Source organism: Molossus molossus, unplaced genomic scaffold (assembly GCF_014108415.1).
Source record: "Molossus molossus isolate mMolMol1 unplaced genomic scaffold, mMolMol1.p scaffold_m16_p_1, whole genome shotgun sequence".
Taxonomy (NCBI): domain Eukaryota; kingdom Metazoa; phylum Chordata; class Mammalia; order Chiroptera; family Molossidae; genus Molossus; species Molossus molossus.
Window position 1 is genome coordinate 205749858 of NW_023425344.1, and position 21769 is coordinate 205771626.

The window sequence follows — 21769 nt, forward strand, 5'->3', positions numbered from 1 at the left end:
TTGGGAGGTCAGGAGGTGAGGTGAAGGACTGACTCTTCCTTTAGTTTAGAAGATTATGAGATGTTAATTATTTAGCAAGTCTTTACCGAGCACCAAATCCAAAGAATAAAACAGAAGTTATATGAATCCCTTGGCTAATGACTATAGTAAGTGTCACCATCAAAGATTTGAAAGATGCATTTAACCTGCCAGCTTGGTTGGGGATAAAAATTGATGAATCTTGAAGAATGACTGAGGATTATAAACTCAATCAGGTAATGTATCCAACTGCCAGGGCTTTTCCAGGTGAGGTCTCTTGAGGAACATATCAACAGAGGCCCTGGTATGGAGCCACTGCCTGAGCAAATGTCTGCCCTTCAATTTAATAGATAAAAACATACCAGAAGCAATCTGCTTTCCCCTGGAAGCAACTGTGGAACACCATCTTGCCTTAGTATTGATATAACTCTAAGGCTCTGTGCCACTGTTTTGTAAGCAGAGATCATGATCATTTTACTAGCCCACAGGATATCATAGCGGTCCATCAGGTTGATGAGCTGCCTAATAGCACTCCTTTATTAAGTGGAAAAGTGTGTGTGTATGCGTGCGCGCGTGTGTGTGCGTGAACGTGCATGCTCGCATTATTCATTTCTGTCTGTGCTCAGCTACATTTCTACCTTTCTATACTCTTTTTGGTTATCATAGGGCTCAAAAGTATATCAAACACATTTCTCAGACTCTCTTGTCAGGTATCTTCCAGTTAAGTTTTTAACAAGGAAAAATAGAAGGCATATTTTGTTTGTGTAAGGTTTTTTTCCCCTCTCCAATTTCTGGCTTACTTCCAGACAACAGTAGTTGTGGACAAGAGTAGCCCCTGGTTTTCCGTGTGATTTCAAAGATGGCAGTATCAGCAGGCACCCTGGAAGTCATAGAACCAGTGACCCTGGACACTGCCTGGGGCGGGGGGGGGGGGCGGCAACAAAAGAAGCAAGTGTCTTCAGGTCTCAGGGATCCTTCGACGTCATGGTGGTGGCAGTAGCAATGGCAGCATTGTCAGCAACAGGTACTGCAGCTGGCTCATCTCTGTGATTGTGGGCTCTGTGTAACATCATTTAATGATTATCTGTTGCTGTGTAACACATTACTCTCAAACTAAATGGATTAAAATGACAAGCATTTATCTTAGTTTTTGGTCAGGAATCTGGAGTAGGCTTACTTGAGTACCTCACATGGCAGCTGGCTTCACTCACAATGAATGAGCAAGAGAGTAAAAGAGGGTGCCCAAGATGGAAGCTATAGGGCTTTCTGTTCTAATCTCTGAAGTAACATCCTGTCACTTTTGTTGTATTCTGTTCATTAGAATCAAGTTACTAGGTCCAGCCCACAATGAAGCTAACATTTCCCGAGTACTTACTATGTGCTAGCTCCATATACTCTGCCTCCTTCTATTCTAAGCTATAGGCCTGTCTGAGTTTAGAGGTGCTCTCTCAGCATTTCTGAGCTCCCCTTGAGGCTTAGGAACATTACAGTGCTCCATGATCTGAGCCATCGATTTGACCTGTCCACTTAACTGTGTCAGCCAAAGCTGCACAATTGCTCTGGCCCCATACTGGATGTGCAGCATATCTAAGAAACCCTAAATTCTACCCTGGAAAGGGAAACACAAGCAGTTTCTGCACCCCCCCAAATCCTGTCGGGGGGGTCTGTATGCAAATTACAACCCCCCTTTTTCTGCTCCCAGAAACTTTCCCCTGAATCAGGGAAACAGACCTTCCATCATTCTGTAGCTGCCCGTGACCTATGTGTTTTTGCAATCTTTATTGTTGAGAGCATTCCATATGTCCTCCCCCTTTTTCCTTTCCACTGCCCTCCTCTACCTGGTTCCCACCCCAGGTCTTCACCCTATTGTCTGGGTCCACAGGCTATGCATATATGCATATACATTCTTTGGTTAATCTCTTCCCGCCCCCTTCCCTCTGAGATTCTTCCGTCTGTTCCATGTTTCCATGTCTCTGGTTCTATTTTATTCATCAGTTTATTTTGTTCATTAGCTTCCACATATAAGTGAGATCATGTGATATTTATCTTTTCTGGCTTATTTCGCTTACCATCATAATCTCCCGGTTCCTCCATCCTATCTCAAAGGGTAATAGATCCTTCTTTTTTACAGCTGCATAGTATTCCATAATGTAAATATACCACAGCTTTTTTATCCACTCATCTACTGATGAGCACTTGGGCTATTTCCAGATCTTGGCCACTGTAAATAATGCTGCTATGAACACAGGGGTGCACATATTCTTTCTGGTTGGTGTTTTGAGATTCTTAGGATATGTTCCTAGAAGTGGAATCACTGGGTCAAATGACAGTTCTATTTTTAATTTTTTGAGGAAAATGCAGTTTTCCACAGTAGCTGCTCCATTCTGCATTCCCACAAGCAGTGTACTAGGGTTCCTTTTTCTCCACATCCTCACTAGCACTTGTTTATTAATTTATTGATGGCAGACATTCTGGCAGGTGTGAGGTGGCATCTCATTGTTGTTTTAATTTGCATCTCTCTGATGATTAGTGACTTTGAGCACTTTTTCATATGTCTCTTGGCCATTTATATGTCCTCTTTGGAGAAATGTCTATTCAGGTCCTCTGCCCATTTTTTAATTGAATTGTTAGTCCTTTTCTTGAGTTGTATGAGTACTTTATATATTTTAGAAATTAACCCCTTATCAGATGTCTCATTGGCAAATATGTTCTCCTATACAGTAGGTTCCCTTTTTTTTTTCTTTTTTGTTAATCTTCACCCAAGAATACTTCTCCACAAGTTTCTAGAGAGAGTGGAAGGAAGGAAGGGAGGGAGGGAGAGAGAGAGAGAAAGAGAGGCAGGTATCGATGTAAGAGAGACACACCAAATGTTTGCCTCCGCACAACCCAAACCAGGCTGGGGATTGAACCTGAAACCCAGGTACATGCTTTTGACTGGGAATCAAACCCGTGACCCTTTGATCCATGGGCCAACGCTCTAACCACTGAACAAACTGGCTAGGGCTCCCTTTTCATTTTGATGCAGGTTTCTTTTGCTATGCAGAAGCCTTTTAGTTTGATGTAGTCCAATTTGTTCGAAGAATGCTGACATAAAGAGATAGAGGAAGATATAAACCAGCGGAAGAATATACCATGTTCATGGATTGGAATAATTAACATCATTAAAATGTCCATACTACCCAAAGCAATCAATAGATTCAATGCAATCTGTATTAAAATACCAACAGCATATTTCATAGATCTAGAACAAATACTCCAAATATTTTTATAGAATCAAAAGAAAAAAAAAAAAAAAGACCCTAAACAGCAGCAGCAGTCTTGAGAAAGAAGAACAAAGTAGGAGGGATCACAATACCAGATATCTAATTACACTACAAAGTCACTGTAATCAAAACAACCAGGTACTGGAAAAAAAGAACAGGCATATAGATCAATGGAACAGAACAGAGAACCCAGAAATTGACCCAAGCCACTACATTCAATTAATATTTGACAAAGGAGGCAAGAGTATACAATGGTGTAAAGATAATCTCCTCAATAAATAGTGTTTAGAAAGTTGACAGTTATGTGCAAAAAATGAAACTAGACCACCAATTTACACCATACACAAGAATAAACTCAAAATGAATAAAAGACTTAAATGTAAGCCGTGAAACCATAAAAATCCTAGAAGAAAACATAGACAGCAAAATCTCAGACATCTCACATAGCATAATTTTCAGATATATCACGTAGAGCAAGAGAAATAAAGGAAAAGAGACAAATGGGACTAATCTGTGGTTTGTGCTCTTCTGTCCTCTAGGTTCCTTGGCTTTTGATACTCAAAGCCAAGCATTTCCACTAAAACATAAACAAAACAAATAAAACTTTTTACCTGAAGAGTGCTTTTACAAAAGTGCTTTGACTTTCAACTTCACCATGAATTAAATAAAAAAAAAAAAAAAATCCAGTCCTTTTTTTAATGTCTCCTTTCGAGATTTTAGCTGTCTTTCCCTGACCCAAGTGCATTAAAGTGATCACTGGTATCTCAGTGGTGAAATGAAAGGTCAGGTACAAGGAAATTCAAGGAGGGTGGAACCTCAGTTAAAACCTCAAATATGATCCACTACAACATCTTATGACATATCCCTGCTTAATGTATATTATACAATTTATATCATCATATTTATAGTATGCTAAGGCTTGTGTTACATTTTCCAGGTTGCTTTCCAAATAGTTATAACTGTTTGATTATAAAAAACTGCTATATTTGGATTAAGCCCTGATAGAGCACATTAAAGACTCCCACACCTCCCTTGAAAAAGTCTGTACTAGTTATCACCACTTCCTCAGCTCTTACTCATTCCTCAAGTCGCTGTGGTGTGGCTTCTGCTGAAACCACGCCACTAAAACAGTTTCTGACAAGATATTGTTGCTAAATCAAAGTCCTTCTCTTGTTTGACTTCTCAGAAGCATTTGACAGTTTTGTACTCCTTCTCTTCCATGAAGCTTCTATTTTCTTCTGGTTTTCCACTTCCCACTTTCAGTCTCCTTTGCAGGTCCATCGTCCCCTTTCCAGCCTACCCAGGGAGCTGTCGAAGGCCCCCTTCACACTCTAAAAACCCTCCTCAGGCAATCTCATACATGTCCACTTCTAGATGCTGGTGCCTCTTAAACCTCCTTCTCCATCTCAGCTCTTTCTTCCATATGCTCCTTTATGGGCCACTGCAATAGGTCACTCTTTTTCTACTTATTATCAGATAGATGGGAGGGAGAGAGACAGAGAGACAGAGACAGAGAGAAACATTGATGTGATACAGCTACATCAACTGGTTGCCTCCCGCCCAACCCGACCAGGGCCACGAAAGAACCACAACCGAAGTACTGCCCTTGACCGGAATCAAACCCTTGACTAATTGGTCCCCGGGCCTATGCTCTAACCGCGGAACCAAACCGGCCAGGGCAGTCACAACCCATCTCAACAGAATGTTGAAACTAAACGTATCCCCCTCCATCCCCTCCACCCCTGTATTACCCATCTCACACCACATGAAGAGCTACCCAAGCCAGAAATATGAACACCATCTTCTCCCTCTTCCTCACATTCAATTTCCCAGTCGTGTTCATTCTAGCTCTAAATGTCTGTCAAATCTGTTCACATGACCCATGCCCTCTGCCACCATGAGCCCAGACCCCTATTAATCCCTGCCTATATTACTGGAACAGCCTTCTAATTTGGCTCCCTGCCTCTAGTCTGGCTTCCCTTCAACCTATTCTTTATGCTACATGGAGTGAGCTTTCTTAAATGCAAATCTAATTACATGGTTCCCATATCAAAACCTTGCAGTATATCCCCAGTGCCTCAGAATAAAATCTAAGCCCCTTGCTTCCCGAGGCAGTGATTCCAGGTGAATTTTAAGAAATTATCATACAGCAAAACTGATTATTTGTAGTTACAGTTCTATGGATTTTAAGACATGTTTAGTCAGATTCTATGGCCACCACAACTATCCATCACCCCAAAAAACTCCTTCATGCTCTTCCTTTATAGTCACGCCCTCCCCCATCCTTAACCCCTGACAACACGGATCTATTCTCCATAGTTATAGGCTTGTCTTTTCAAAGAAAAAAAGGGGTGGGGGTGTAATCTTAAAACCCAAGCCCCTTAAAGTGGCTTTCATGCCTCTGCCTGCCTCACCTCCCTCACCTCCAACAACTGCCCTTCCTTTGCAATTAGAGTGAACCATTTTCAGTTCTTGGGGAGTTCCACGCTTTCTTCCAACTAGGCAACCTCCTCCCAACTCTTTCAGAGAGGGGAGCACAGAGAGATGTGAGCCACAGCGCCTAGCACTTCCTCCACTATAACTCACGTTGTTGTACTGGCCAGGTTATTTGTCTCTTCCCACAGACAGTTCCTCGCGCGCTGGGACCGTGCTTTGGGTACTGTTATATGCCCAGCTTCCCTGGGTAGACCGAGCCCCGCCACCCCAACCCCCCACATCACCCGCACTCGCTGGGTCTTCGAGACTTTCCGAGGCTCGAGGCTCGTGCTTCCGGCGAGCTTCGAGGGCAGAGAGAGCATGCGCGGCGGGGCGGGGTGGGGCGGGGCGACCCCGCCCCCAGCCCGCGGCCCCAGGATGCCGAGGCCCTCGCCTCTCGCGTTCCTTTCCCCAACACTGGCTGCGCCTGCGCGCTGGGGACAACCGTTGCAGGGCGCCCAGGGCCCTGAGTTAGGACCGCCGACGCCCACCCCTTTTGGCCCTGAAGTACCCGGCCTGGTGGCCCCTAGACGTTCCCGTCGCATGGCGGAGTGCTGCGGACGATGCCCATGAAGTCGTTAGTCCTAGTTGCGCTGTTGCTATGGCCTTCGTTCGTGCCTGCGTATCGAAGTGAGTGACTCGGCCTGAGGTAGCAACGACCCGGGGGACACTAATAGGGGAACCTCCGGCTCCTCTTTGCCTTGGTCCAGCACTGCTTCCAAACTCCACTCCACGGTCCTGGCCTCCAATGCCGAGGAGTACCCCTCTTCTCCTCCCTGTCCTGCAGGCTGTGGGGCTGACCTGGCAACGCAGTGAGCCAGGCCGTGGTCCCAGGCTTGGTGGGGGTGGACCGGCCTGGGCACACGGGGCTCCCGGCTGTGCCCTCCTTACCCCTGCGGAGATGGTCCTGGATGTTAACCCTGCCCCCTTCTACCAGACAGTCATTGCACGTGTGATAAAGCAGGGGTGGGCAAACTGCAACCAGCAGGCCAAGGGGGCCTGTGTTTGTATGTTTTAATTTTTTTTCTTTATTGATTTTAGAGAGAAGAATATCGAGGGAGAGAGAGATGGAAACATCCATGAGAAAGAACATCGATTGGCCGCCTCCTGCATGCGCCCCACTGGGGATCGGGCCCACAACGTGGGCTTGTGCCCTGACCGGGAATCCAACCGGCCACCTCTTGGTGCATGGGTCCTAGCTCAAGGTGGCCTGTTTTTGTATGGCTGGCCGGCTAAGAATGGTTTTTATATTTTTAAGTGTTAATATGAAAGGTGATCTTTAGTGACATGTGAGAAGGTATGAAATTCTAATTTCATTGTTCATAAATAAATGTTTATTGGAACATAGCCACACTCATTCCTTTATGTATTGTCCATGGCTGCTTCCCTTGTTATAACAGCTGAGTTAGATAGTTGCCACAGTGACAGTGTGGCCTGCAAAGCCTAAAATATTTACTATTTGGCCCTTTACAGAACAAATTTAACCCCTGCAGTAAAACATGGAGAACACGTGGGTTGTGGGCAGGGAACTGGGACACTCACTTATCCCCTACAGAGCATCGCCCAGAGCACAGTGTTAAAAACCTTTGTTAAGCCCTGGCCAGTTTGGCTCAGTGGTTAGAGCATCGGCCTGCAGTCCGGAGAGACCCGGGTTCGGTTCCCGCTAAGGGCATGTACTTCGGTTGCAGTTTGTCCCCGGCCTGGTTGGTCGTGTGGGTGGCAGCCACTCGATGTGTCCCTTCACGTCGATGTTTCTCTCTCTCTCACTTCCTCTCTCTCCCTCCCATTCTCTGTACAAAAAATGGAAAAATATCCTCGGGTGAGGATAAAAAAAAAACACAAAAACCTTTGTTAAGCAGAATTACAGCTTACAACCTGTCCATCTCCAGTAGCTGAAAATTACTAAGGTGGTCACCTTGAGCTATTTAAGTAGTTAAGTCCAGTGTTTGATAGCTGATATTCCAGATATGACTTGGGGCATGTCCATCTAGTCTAACTGTAGTTCATTATAGCATTTTGTAATGTTGGGGTTTGGTTTAATCAAATAAATAAAATTTAATGGGTAGGTGTAAAGTACTAAAGTGCATGCTAATTATGCACTGCTACATTTCAGAATTGTTAAAAGATCTTAGCTAAAATTTATATTTTAAAAATGAAAATACAACACAACCTAAATCGTGAATAGTAGTGGCAAAAGTACTGGAAAAAGTGTCTTAGGTAAGTTAGTCCATTAAATACTAGCATTTATGATTGTTAGTGGTTTTAAACAAAAATTTTTGTAAGACTGTTCTTTGCCATAGATGAACAGAACATACTGAAAATGATATTCTTTTCTTGATGTCTGATGGTCATTATTACTAAAACTAGTCATTGCATTTTGGTAGTTGTAGATAAGTAGGTCACAACTGACTAACATATATGGGGAGTTTGATTTAGGTGACATTGACACATATAGTGTACTCTGGAACTGCTGTATAGCAGTCCCTGGATAGACACTTAACTCAAAGCAGTCTCCTTCCTAACTTCATAATTTCATGGCCTGTTCTTTTTCTTTGAACCCTCTTCCCTAAACTTTCTGAAGGCTTTTAGGAAATGAAAAGATACTTCTTTTAAAAAGGGATGATTTGTGTTGAAGATATAGATGATATAAGATATAAGGAAAATTATTGGATGATTAGCCCCAAACCTCAAAAGCCAAACCAAAACAAAAACAGTCTGTTTTCTTCTTCTTCATTGATTATAGAGAGGAAGGGAGAGGGAGAGAGAGATAGAAACATCAATGAGAGAGAACTTCAATTGGCTGCCTCCTGCAAGCCCACCACTGGGTATTTGGCCCATAACCTGGACATGTGCCCTGACCAGGAATCTAATGGGCAACCACTTGGTGGTGCATGGGTCAACTGTCAACCACTGAACCACACCAGCCAGGCCAAAAAGTAGTCTTTAGACCAGTAGATTTATTTTAAACACAACATAAACTTTAGTTTCCCTCTACAGCATTCTTTTACACAAAAAATTTTCTTTACCTATTTCTTAAGGTAAATTACTGGAGGCACAATTAATTTACATACTTGCAAGCTTTTGGTTCATTCATTCAGTCATTCATTTAACAAATGCTTTTTGATTGTCTACTATGGCTCTGCGCACTGGTTAGGGATACAGAGAACAAAGCACACATTGTCACAGCTCTCAAAGAGCTTACAATATGTAGTAGTTAACAATCATTAAACAAATATATATAGTTAAAATTATCCTAACTTTTATAAAGAAAAAATCAATGTGCTAGAGAAAGACTAATGAAGGATATTGGGATCATAAGAGAAGTAAGAAAGGTATTTTCTTTACTAAGGATCCTATACACATGACAATTCTAGATTTTATTGTTTAAAAAAAATTTGCTACTTGACTGGTAAAATAAGAATTGTTTTTAAGTTGTGTTTCTTTCATGAACAGTGTATTTTAGCATGTTTTCATGTTAATCGGCTTTTTTGTTATTCCCTATACCCTCTTCCTCCTTTAATTGGCCATTCTATGAAAAGGAAGTATATATTTTGAATGTATTGTTTGTTGATTGAAATTTTATATTTCATTGCTCATTTTAAATTATGATTTTATTATTTTCCTCAGAATAAACTCAAAACTAATTAATTTGCCTTTTACCTCTGTGTGAAGTTAATTTATTCTTTTGTAAGTCATTAACTGTTGGTTCCTACCCATACTTTGTAGTAAGAAAACATTAAATTTGGATCTGTTATATTTAATATTTTCAAATACATCTTAATATATTAAAAGTATGCATTTTGGTCCAGTTGTCAGGAGAGCAAACTTTTGTATATTTTAACAAACTTATTTCATTTATCTATTATATTTTAATATTCACATGTATTTTAAAATAGAGTTGTATTCTTCCCAGACAATTTTATCATACTTCTACTGTTTTGCCAACATCCTTGTGTCATCTTTTGATGACAACATTGTGTAGTTACTTATGTGCACCTGCTTTTGAAACAAGGCAGCATGTGTTAGAATCTCATTCTTACCACTTACAAGTTGAATATAATCTTAGGCAAATTACTTGTTCTTTCTACGTATCCTCCTTATCCTCTTTATAAAAGCACATTCAAAGCCCTTAATATGGTGCCTGGCACACAGTAATTGCTCAGTCAGTCAGAACTCTTATGGTCTTTCATTATTTTCTAATTTCCCCTTCAGATTTCATGCCCCTTTGTTCCTACAGTTGTTTTATCATTTTGTTTATTATCCTATTGTTTGTCATGCACATAATTCTGCTTGTTCTATTTCAAGAATAGAAGTGCAGAGAGCCTCCAGCTCAGCTATAACTTCCATACCTGTGATTCCTGCTAACCTCAAGCCTGCTTAGCAGGTAGCCATCCTGTTAACTAGAGGCACTGGAAAGCGGCATTGTGGTTTTTCAAGGTGGAAGAGATTCTTACTTTAGCCACGTTCTTAGACATTGCTATGTTTAGTTGGATCACTAACTGGTAAAAATAGAGGGGGTGTTATAAAGTATACCAGTGCAGAAAACAAATATTCAAAGTTTAATAGTACACCTTCTAGCTGAGTACTCTTGTTTTTGTAAGAATTGAAAATTTGTTCATACTTCTAAGCACCTCCTAAAAAATGGGATAAAGCAGGTTTTCACAGTGGCCAGGGCCATTTGTAGGGTTATGCATGGCTTGACTATCTTTTATTACCTTGCCTGCAAACATTCTTTTTTTAATTTATTTTTTCTTTATTGATTTGAGAGAGAGAGGAAGGGAGAGGAAGAGAGAGAGAGAGAGAGAGAAACATCGGTGAGAGAAAACATCGATTGGCCACCTCCTGCATGCCCCCCAATGGGGATTTGGCTCACAACCTGGGCATGTGCCCTGACCAGGAATCAAACCAATGACCTCTTGGTGCATGGGTCAATGCTCAACCACTAAGCCACACCGGCCGGGTGCCTGTAAACATTTTTATGAAGAACAAGTTGATTTGCAAGAATAGTTCTGATTAGTAGAACGGACAAAGTCGCTATGAAACATAGATATTTTAGGGGGACAAAAATAGAAGGTAGGAAATGTGTGGGGGAGAGGATGGATTTAACAACAAAGCGATGTGGAGACAAAGGGTACATGAAGAAGGGAGGAAAAGCAAGGTAGAAGGTAAGGTGCTCTGTTAATAGGCAGCTATGAACAGACTTTTTAATGTTGCCTGAGTAACAGTATAAAAGGATAATGAGTATTTTGGGTTTTGTTTTTGTTTTAAAGAAATCAGCCCTGGCCAGTTTGGCTCAGCAGTTAGAACGTCAGTCTGCGGACCAGAGAGTCCCGGGTTCGGTTCCCACTAAGGGCACGTACCTCAGTTGCCGTTTGTCTCCGCCTGGTTGGGGTTATGTGGGTGGCAACCACTTTATGTGTCTCTCTCATGTTGATGTTTCTCTCTCTCTTCCTCCCCCTGCCCCACTCTATCTGAAGATAAATGCAAAAATGTTCTCGGGTGAGGATAAAAAAAATCAACTAGCAGTATCCCCTTTTTCTGTCCTTTGACAATCTAACTCATCTAATAGTAACATAGGCATCCTATTTATTAGTATGAGAAGAGACAAGTTAAATGATTAAAAATCGAATGTTTAGCAGACTATGTAAATGGAAATGTCTTCTTAAAAGCATTTAAGCTTTTGTTTGCAGATTTTAGCTTTGCTTATGAATAGTTGCTCATAATCAATATTTTTTTCAAAATTGATTTTAAAAAACATTTTATTTTGGAAAAATGTCAATATATAAACAAGTAGAAAGGATGGCATAATAAATCTCCATATATCTATAACCAGCTTCAACTGTTATTAACCCATAATTAATCTTGTTTTATTGATATATCTACCCACATTCTCCCCTACCCTCACCTCCCCAACTTCTCAGGTTTGGATTATTTAGAAGGAAATTCCAAACATCATATAATTTTATCAGTAAATATTTCAACATGTAGAACTAAAATATGAGTACTTAAAAACACAACAATGTGAATTTCATACCTAAAAAGATAACCATCCCTTAATATTATAAAGTACCTGATTAGTATTCAAATTTTCTTAATTCTCTCTCTCTCTTCCAGTTTGACTGAATTGGGATTCAAATAAGATTCATACTTGTAATTTGTTCATGTCTGTTAATTCTCTTCATCTCTATTTTTCCCCTTGTGATGTAATTGTTGAAGAAATTGGATCATACGCCCTGTAGTTTGCTGCAGTCTAAATTTTGCTGATTACTTACCCATGGTATAGTTTATATTTTCCTTTGTGTCCCATGTATTTTTGTTAGTTAGATCTAGACAGACCTGTTAGATTCAAATTTGACTTTTTTTACAAGACTGCTACATTGAAGGTATTGTGTTCTTTCATGAGAAAGCATGTCTGATCTTGCATTTTTTTGTGATATAATCATTGATATGGATAATCTTTGAAAAATAATCATATTCCATTTCTAAGTGGCTTCTTAATTTATTATCTACAATACTTTATATTATATATAATATATATTATATATTATATAATATATATAATATATATAATATATATATTACTTTATATATATAAATTTTTATATATATATATATATTTTTTTTTTTTTTGGTATGTGCCCCTAGCAGGAACCAAACCCAGGACTCTCTGGTCTGCAGGCCAACACTCCAACCGCTGAGCCAAACCAGCCAGGGCTATATATTGAAACTTTGCTTCACCTGGAGCTATATTTCAATATGCAATTTGATCTGTTTTGATCTGTTTCTGTATCTTCTGTTCTATGTATTCATATGCATTACAAAAATATTTTTATAATAGAGGCTTTATACTGTATTTTAATATATAATAAGGGTAGCTCCTGTTTTTCTGGCTATTCTTACTCATTTGTTCTTCAAATGAACTTCATAATCCATTTTCCTGTCTTCAGAAAATAATGATATTTTATTAGGAGCATGCTAAATGTATGAATTAATGGAGAATATGACATCTGAGCATTTTATGATATTGCTCTTGTTGTCTGGGAACATGGTATATCTTTCCATTTGTAGAAGTTTACATTATGCCTTTTAGATTTTATATTCCTGTGTCAGTCTTCTGAGGCTGTTGTAACAAATTACTAACAAATGTATTCTCTCACTGGAGGCCTGAGTCTAAAGTCAGTTTCATTGAGCCAAAATCAAGTTGTAGGGCAGAGTTGTGCTCCCTCTGGAAGCTCTGGGAGACATTATTTTCATTGCCTTTTCCAGCTGCTGGTGGCTGCCCGCATTTCTTGTCTTGTGGCCACGCTAATCTCTGCCACCTCCTCATTACCACTTCCTTGTCTGTGTGTGTATCAAATCTCTCTACATCTTTCTCTTATAAAAACATTTGTGACTATATCTAGGATAATCCCCTTTGTCAAGATCCTTAACTTAATCAAACATGCAAACACCCTTTTTCCTTATAAAGTAACATTCACGGGTTCCAGAGATTATAGCCTCATCTCTGAATGTCTATATTCGGCCTCGTATAATTCTTCGTATAGATTTTGGGCATGTCTTTTAAACTTTATTATTAGATTTTTTTTTTTTTTTTGCTATCAAAATAGCATCTTCCCTTTCATTTTATCTTATAATCAGTTTACATTTGTATATTGATTTTTATATATTGATTTTCCAACTTGCTACTTGATTAAATTCTCTTACTCCCTATAGTAGTTTTTCAACTGGTTCTTTTGTGTGGTCTAGATGTATAATTATATCTACATATAAGGATAGTTTTATCTTTTTCTTCTGAATTCTCATGCTTCCATTTATTTCCTGTGTCTAATTACATTTAATAATACCTCCAACACCCTGTTATATGGTAATGAAGGTATTAGTATCCTGACCTTATTCCTGTCTTTAGGGGGAAGCTTCTAATGTTTTGCCAAATAGGACAAAGCGTGTTTTTAATATTCTTTTTAAAAAATATTTTTATTGATTTCTTAGAGAGAGAGAAAGGGAGAGAGAGATAGAAACATCAATGTGAGAGAGAAACATCAATTGGCTGCCTCCTGCATGCCCCACACTGGGGATGGAGCCTGCAACCCGGGCATGTGCCCTGACCAGGAATCGAACCAGGACCTTTCAGCCCATTGGATGATGCTCAGTCCACTGAGCCACACTAGCCGGGCTTTAATGTTCTTTTTAGGGACTTAAATTTATATCTTAAAATGAGAAGTGTAAGCAGTTACCTTTATAAGGAATATTATTATTGTATATAGTGCTCTCTAGCTTTTGAAATATTTTCAAGTATCTAATTTATTTGGTTCTGTGAGATAAAAGGGTAGATACAGTATTTTAATTTTATAGTTTGGAGAAATTAAGTAATTGCCTTAGGTCATGATGCTAGAAAGTGGTAGAGCCAGGACCAGAATAAAAGATTTTCTCTTTTTTTACTGCACTCGAGGCTACATACTCATTTTACTTAATATTTTCTTTCAGGAAAGCTCTAGATTCAGGATAGTGCATTTTATACATATGAGAATACATACATAAGTTATTTTACTTTTCAAAATGTAACTTTTAGCCCTGGCCAGTTCGGTTCAGCGGTTAGAGCGTTGGCCTGTGGACCAATGAGTCTCAGGTTCAATTCCGGTCAAGGGCATGTACTTCGGTTGTGATTCACACCGGCCCCGGTTGGGGTGGTGCAGGAGGCAGCCACTCAATGTGTCCCTTTCACGTACATGTGTCTCTCTCTCCCCTCTCCCCTCTCTCCCCTCTCTCTCCTCTCTCTCCTCTCTCTCCTCTCTCTCCTCTCTCCTCTCTCTTCTCTCTCTCTCTCTCTCTCTCTCTCTCTCTCTCTCTCCCTCCCTCCCTCCCAGTCTATCTGAACAAAAAATGGAAAAATGTCCTCAGGTGAGGATTGAAAAAAAAAACAACTTTTAATGTTTTACTATGTTAAATGAGTGGGTGTGTATGCCTGTGTGTGTGTGTGTGTTTAGGAAGTAAAACATTATAGATAAGTTTGAAGTCCTCTTTAATGACCAACTTTAGTTCCATTTCCTCTCCTCAGAGGCAACTACCCATGTGAGTTTGGTGTGTTACCCTTCTGTCCATTTTTTAAAAAAATCCTCACCCAAGGATGTTTTTCCATTTATCTTCAGATAGAGTGGGAGGAGGAGGGGGGGGGGAGAGAGAGAGAGAAATATCGATGTGAGAGGGACACATCGATTGGTTGCATCCCACATGATCCAGACCCAAACCAGGGACCGAACGGTAACCAAGGTACATGTCCTTGGACTCTTTGGTCCACGGTTTGCGGACTGATGCTCTACCTGCTGAGCCAAACTGGCCAGGACGTTCTGTCCATTTTTTTTAAATCTATAATTCACAGACAAAATGTATGATACTATGTTAGTGATTAAAAAATATTAGTGTAAGGATAATACAAAAATCTACCTTATGTTCTATATCTTCCTTTTTTCACCTATCACCATCATCATCTGGATCTTGGAGTATGCAAGGCTTTTCTCAGCATGACATAAAATGCAGAATCTACTTTTAGAATCTAGATCTCCAGACAAGTCTAGTATTTTCCCACTGTCACATTTCCTCAATAAACTGTTTTCATTAAGAATATTTTAAAATTTATATATAATGCTCTCAATTTTGATTAGGCTCCATATGGTCTTTCTAAGTTGTAACAGAAGAGTTAAGGAAGAGAGGTGAAACACGTAAATATAAAGCATTTTTAGATATTCTGTGCTTGCCAAACAGCTGAATAAAAAGTACCTCCTGAACAGAAAGTTTGTTGCTGTATTTCATTTTGCCTGAAGAGGGGGTTCAGCTGGATGTTATGCATTAGAGTTTGGTAAAAAGTGACTTACTTCCTTGAATTAAATCAATTGTACCATTGATAGTGGAGAATCTATTAAAAATTACATGCAATACAATATTCCAACACTTAAAAATTCCTGACTAGGAGTAGGGAAGTTGAGTAGAATTTCAGTATATCTTATTTAATAGTCTTTGTTTTCCACTATGATAATGGGAATGAGAGACTTCACCACTCAGATGCTGCAAATACCAGCATAAATAGAACTGCCATTTTTATTATAAGAGTGACATGTTGATGGTTTAGGCAGGAATCTGCAAAGGTTTTTGTAAAGGGCCAAGTAGTAAGTATTTTTGTCTTCTCAGGCCATGCGGTCTCTGTTGCAGCTACTCAGTACTCAGTTCCTCTGTTGGAGCCAAAAGAGCTACAGACAATACATAAGCAAATAAGCAAAAGTGTCTGGTTTCAATAAAACTTTATTTACAAAAACAGTTAGGTGGAGATGACCCACAGGCTGTAGTTAGATCTTTGCTTAGGTGAAGGCAGTGGTATACTGATGAATGTTTAAAAGAAGGAAAGAAGGGTAAGCCCTGATTTATAGCATTTGCCCCATCATGGTTGATTTCAAGCTATCTACTTGACATCACTGAGCAGGGAGGTAAAAAGAGATTTACGGTAGCACACCATTAGACAGCATTTCTACCATACAGATACCCTAGATGTAAATAACCTCAAGAACATAGATACTAGTGAAATAAAATAATATTTATTACTTTTATTTTTAATAAAATTTATTTAAATGCAAATTCAGGTAATTTAATTTTAATGATGTCTGTGTTTAATATTTGGCTCACAGAGTTCCTAAAATTTAACAGTTAGCTCTGGTGAGCCAGTATGAGCCTATTTCAGCACGCACTATGTTGGAGGACAAAATCAAGAATTTTGTTTTAATAAGTTTCTACTGAATCGGAAGTTATATAGGAGAGTAAAAGCAAAAAGATAGAACTGTGTTAATATGCAACTTTTGCACTAATCTTGCTCATTTGTTTTAATAAGAATTTGAAAAAATAATTTTGTTCTTTTAAGTGACAGTTGATTGTCAGATATGCTTTATTTCTTAGTTCTTTAACTTTTAAATAATAGCATATGAAGTAAATTTTGGTCAGTAGGTTTTGTCAATATATCATATATAATAATAAATGTTACTTATTGTTTGATTTTTCCTCCTTAAGGCATAACTGTGACACCTGACGAAGAAAAAAACTTGAATCATTATGTGCAAGTTTTACAGAACTTACTACTCAGTGTTCCCACTAGGGAGCCAGGCCGTGAGACAACATCAACGTTTCCAAATACTGTTTATTCTATGATATCGAAGGTATCAAAATTGAAGGAGTTAATTACACATGATGGCAAAGCTTCAACTGGGAATGATGTTTTAAGTGACCCTACCAGTGATAAAACTACATCTGCATTTACAACTAGAAGTTTCTCTACTAGAGACTTCCAACCAGAACTAGAAACTGTAAAACGACCTGAAACTACATCATTCTGGTCGATTAAACCAAACAATGTTTCTGTTGTTTTAAGTACAAAAGAACCTTATATTGAAGAAGAAGAGCCAGAGCCAGAGCTACAGTCTGAGCCACTGTCACAGCCACCGCTAGAGCCATTGTCACAGCGACCGCTAGAGCCACCATCAGAGCCACCGCTAGAACCACACCCAGAGCCACCACTGGAGCCACACCCAGAGCCACCACTGGAGCCATACCCAGAGCCACCACTGGAGCCACAGCCAGAGCCATCGCTAGAGACACAGCCACCCACTGAGGCACCAATGTTATGGCCAAATGTTACTGAATTACCTGAAAATTCTTCAAGTAGGAGCACTGACTGGGATACCTCCATGGAACTAGAAGATGTTCCTCAGCTCTCAGGCGAATATGAAACACCAGCATTTGAAAACCACCCACTAATTTTGAGTAACAGAGAAATTTTGAACAAAATTTCAGATATTCGTTCAAAAGTGCAACATGTACCTCTAGCTGAGAGCCTCAAGCCAGAATATAGAGAAGACATTCAAGCTTCTAGAGAGCACCTAAAACGAAGCCTTGCTTTAGCAGAAGCAGCAGAACACAGATTAAAAAAAATGTATCAATCCCAGTTATTACCACTAGGACGAAACAGTTTTGGAATCGATGACATTGAAACGGTTATTAACATGCTTTATAATTCTAGATCTAAGTTATCTCAATATTTAGATATTAAATACGTTCCATCAGAGATGAGAGAAAAAGCTATTACAGTAATCCATACATTGAAAAAAATATTATGTGTAAGTCGACTAGAAACTCAAAACCTTATTAGGAAGTTATTAAACAATAATATAAAGATTTTAAACCTACTTGATGTTCCATGACAAAGGTGACTTAAGAAAACTGGACATTAATTCACAGGAGAAATAAGTAGTCTAGCGATCCAAAAATTGTATACAAATATTTTCTATTATAGTTCAATGTGCTAACATCGTTACATGTCATGTGTTATGAAAATATTTCATACGCATTAATATGCCTAAAAATTTTAAATAAAATTTTGGTTCAGGAGTTTGTAGTTTTCTTTTATTAATTGATTTTTAAAATATGAAGATTCAATTTTTAAAATATTTAAGCTTTGATTTTACTTGAATAAATTAAATTTACCCATTTAATAAGAGTTAAGAGACTGTACAATCTCTACATGTTGCTTGTTTTAAATGATTGCATATAAATGTAAAGTTTTAGAGAATCTGAGTTTTCTGTCTGAATAGAATAGAAAAGTAGAGCTTGTATCAAAACTACTTTTATTTAGATATATCTGTGCCTCCTTTGAAAGGTGGATGATATAGTAAGATACCTCTTTTCCTTTGTTTGTTAAGTACTTTGGAGTATCAGGGAGGGACCGTAACCTGGATTAGTAGTAAAGTCATTCTCACTTATTTCCTCCTTTTGTTTGTTTATACACATATATTTTTTTAAATTTTTAATCTTTTATTTGGGAGTATTACTAACATCATTAAAGCTAACTGTGTAATACTGTAATTATGGTGCAGGTAATTCTGTTTCATGATTTGAACAGTATTTAAATTTACTTATTTATTCATTCATCAATCCAGTCATTTATAGTTTAAAAAAGATATATTGACCTTTTACTATGTACAGGATAAAATGGTAGGCTCTGGGGATACAGTAATAAGATCTAGTTTCTTCACTCTTTGAGATTATATGATAGGAAAGATAGAAACTAAACAAATAACTTTAACAATATATAATTCATTTTTAATTGATTTTTTAGAACGAGAGGAAGGGGAAAAGAGATAGAAACATTGATGTGAGAGAGAAACAACTATCAGGTGCCTCCTGCATGCCCCCTACTGGGGATCGAGCCCACAACCCAGGAATGTGCCCTGACTGGGAATGGAAGCAGGACCTCTCAGTCCATGGGACAATGCTCAATCCACTGAGCCAAACCAGCTGGGCACATTTAAGGGTTTTTGTGTGAACATAATTTTTATGTTTTTGGGATAAGTGTCCAGGTGTCAAATTGCTATGTTGTATGGTAGTTGCATATTCAGTTCTATAAGAAATTGCCCACTGTTTTCCAGAGTGGAAATGGCTGTACCATTTCATATAAGCACCAGCAATATATGAGTTTCTCTGAAACCTCACTAGCATTTAGTGTTATCACTATTATTTAATGTTTATTTGCTTTAGTATGTGTACACATACGTGTGTGCACACATACACGTGATTTTTTTTAAATTTATTTTTGTTACAGATGTTTCTACTTTCCCCCCCATTGATACCCTCCTCCCGATACCCTCCTGGCCCCGTCCCCAGCATTGTTGTCTATGTCCATGGTTACGCATACATGCATATAAGTTCTGTGGTTTATCCCCCCCACCCCTTCTTCTGAGGCTTGTCAGTCTGTACCCTACTTCTATGTCTCTGGGTCTATTTTGTTCATCAGTTTGTTTTGTTCATTATATTCCGCAAGTAAGTGAGATCATGTGATATTTGTCTTTCTCTGATTGGCTTGTTTTGCTTAAGATAATACTCTCCAGGTCCCTCCGTGTGATCTCAAAGGATAAGAGAGCTCTCTTTCTTGCAGCTGCATAATATTCCATTGTGTATATGTACCACAGCTTTTTTATCCATTCATCTATTGATGGACACTTGGGCTGTTACCAGATCTTAGTGACTGTAAATAGTGCTGCTATGAACATGGGGGTACATATAGTCTTTCTGATTGGGATCCCTAGAAGTGGGATCACTGGGTCAAATGGCAGATCAATTTTTTTATTTTTTGAGGTAACACCATAGTGTTTTCCATAGTGGCTGCACCAGTCTGCATTCCCACCAGCAGTGTACTAGAGTCTCCTTTTCTCCACACCCTCACCAGCACTTGTTGTTTTGATGATTTGTTGATGGCGGCCATTCTGACAGGTATGAAGTAATACTTCATTGTTGTTTTAATTTGCATCTCTCTGATGATTAGTGACGATGAGCATTTTTTCATATGTCTCTTGGCCATTTGTATGTCCTGTTTGGAGAGGTGTCTCTTTAGATGCTCTGCCCATTTTTTTTTTTTTTTCTCCAGGGAATAGAAAGACTTGGGATGGGGATAAAGAGGGAATCCTTAACTCACAGAACTCAATCAATACATATAGTTCAATTTATATGATCACCTTCAAGGTAAAAACAGAACAAAAAACAGCGGTGGGTGAGATTCTCACTCAGTGGGCAAGTGTCACACTAAAAATAGTCATTTCTTAGGGCTGCTGTAATGCAGAACTACAGACTGGGTGACAACAGAAATTCATTCTCTTGTTCTGGAGGCTAGAAGCCCAGAGTCAAGTGCAGGCAGGGCCACACTCCCTCTGAGACTCGAGGGAAAACCCTTCCCCACTCCTCCTGGCTTCCGGGGTTCCTGGCAGCCCTAGGCCTGCGGCTACCACACTCCTGGCTCCCTCTCAGCTGGCACATGGCACTCTCCCTGGGTGTCTGCCTCTTCACATGCTGTTTTCTTCTTCCTTGGGCTCCAGCAGAGAGAGAGAACAGACTGAATTGGAACTGTGTGGAAACTCAGGAGCTTAGAGAGCTGGGAGGGCACTAAGAGTTTTTTGCTGAATCACTTCCTCACAGGACAGTAGCCATATTACTCAAAGAACCCCTTCCCAGAGCCCTGGGGACCTCTGCCCATTTTTTAATTGGGTCCTTTGTCTTCCTTTTGTTGAGTTGTATGAGTACTCTATATATTTTGGAAATTAACCCCTTATCTGATGCATCATTGACAATTATGCTCTCCCATATAGTAGGTTCCCTTTCCATTTTGATGGTTATTTGTTTTGCTGTGCAGAAGCTTTTTAGTTTGATGTAGTCCCATGTGTTCATTTTTTCCTTTGTTTCTCTTGCCTTAGGCATTGTATCAGGGAAAAATTCTGCTGCATGTGATGTCTATAATGTTTATTTATTTTAAAGTGTACAATTCAATGCTTTTAGTATATTCATCAAGCTTTACAACCATTACGGCTATCTAATTCCAGAATTTCATCACTACAAAATAAAACTCCATACCCGTCAGCAGTCACTCCCCATCCCTCTTGTACCCAGCCCTGGCAACCACTGACTGTGTTCTGTTTCTATGGATTTGCCTATTCTGGACACTTTATATAATATAATCATACCACATATATGCCAATCCCAGGAAGGAGGAATAACTGCCCCCTCCATGATGAAGGGGTTTGATATAATTAGCTGGCTATGCTGTTCAAGAGATGGTACCCTATGGGCTGCTCAGGTTCTCTCTCTGTTGCTCTACAATCAGGCAGTCAACAGTGTCAATAACTAGATTAGCCTCAGTGAAAGAGGAGCTTGTGCTGTTGGTCCAACACATGGCCTCACCAATACCACTGTGGCTATTCCATTCATGGGATCATTTTGCAAGCACTGAGGTAGCCAATGACAGAGGCTAGCTGACAGGCACTGGATGAATCATTCTATTCACTGAGTTTCTCAGTGTGTCACAGAAGTGATATCTTCAGGTAGGCCTTGATTGAGAGACAAAGTTCCACACACTTATGCCCATCCTGATGGGTCATGTACATGTTTCTTTCCCAGAGTTCCTAGTTTCTACTCTTTCTCCTTTCATATAATTT

General features: G+C 39.3%; 1 protein-coding gene across 1 annotated transcript; it reads left to right on the plus strand.

Annotated features, from left to right (window-relative positions):
• The first annotated feature begins 1002 nt into the window (after nucleotides 1–1002).
• SPESP1 (sperm equatorial segment protein 1) lies at nucleotides 1003–17992 on the plus strand. Its single transcript, XM_036250812.1, has 3 exons — nucleotides 1003–1042; nucleotides 16806–17204; nucleotides 17367–17992. The coding sequence occupies exons 1-3, from the start codon at nucleotides 1003–1005 to the stop codon at nucleotides 17990–17992; spliced, it is 1065 nt and encodes a 354-aa protein (XP_036106705.1).
• Nucleotides 17993–21769: the final 3777 nt, after the last annotated feature.

Excerpts from the sequence above, each read along its gene's own strand:
- SPESP1 (XM_036250812.1), top strand. The coding sequence starts at position 1,003 with ATGGTGGTGGCAGTAGCAATGGCAGCATTGTCAGCAACAG. Across the intron at positions 1,043-16,805 it reads GGCAGCATTGTCAGCAACAG|GCATAACTGTGACACCTGAC; the intron begins GTACTGCAGCTG and ends TTCCTCCTTAAG. Across the intron at positions 17,205-17,366 it reads AGAAGAAGAGCCAGAGCCAG|AGCCAGAGCCATCGCTAGAG; the intron begins AGCTACAGTCTG and ends CACTGGAGCCAC.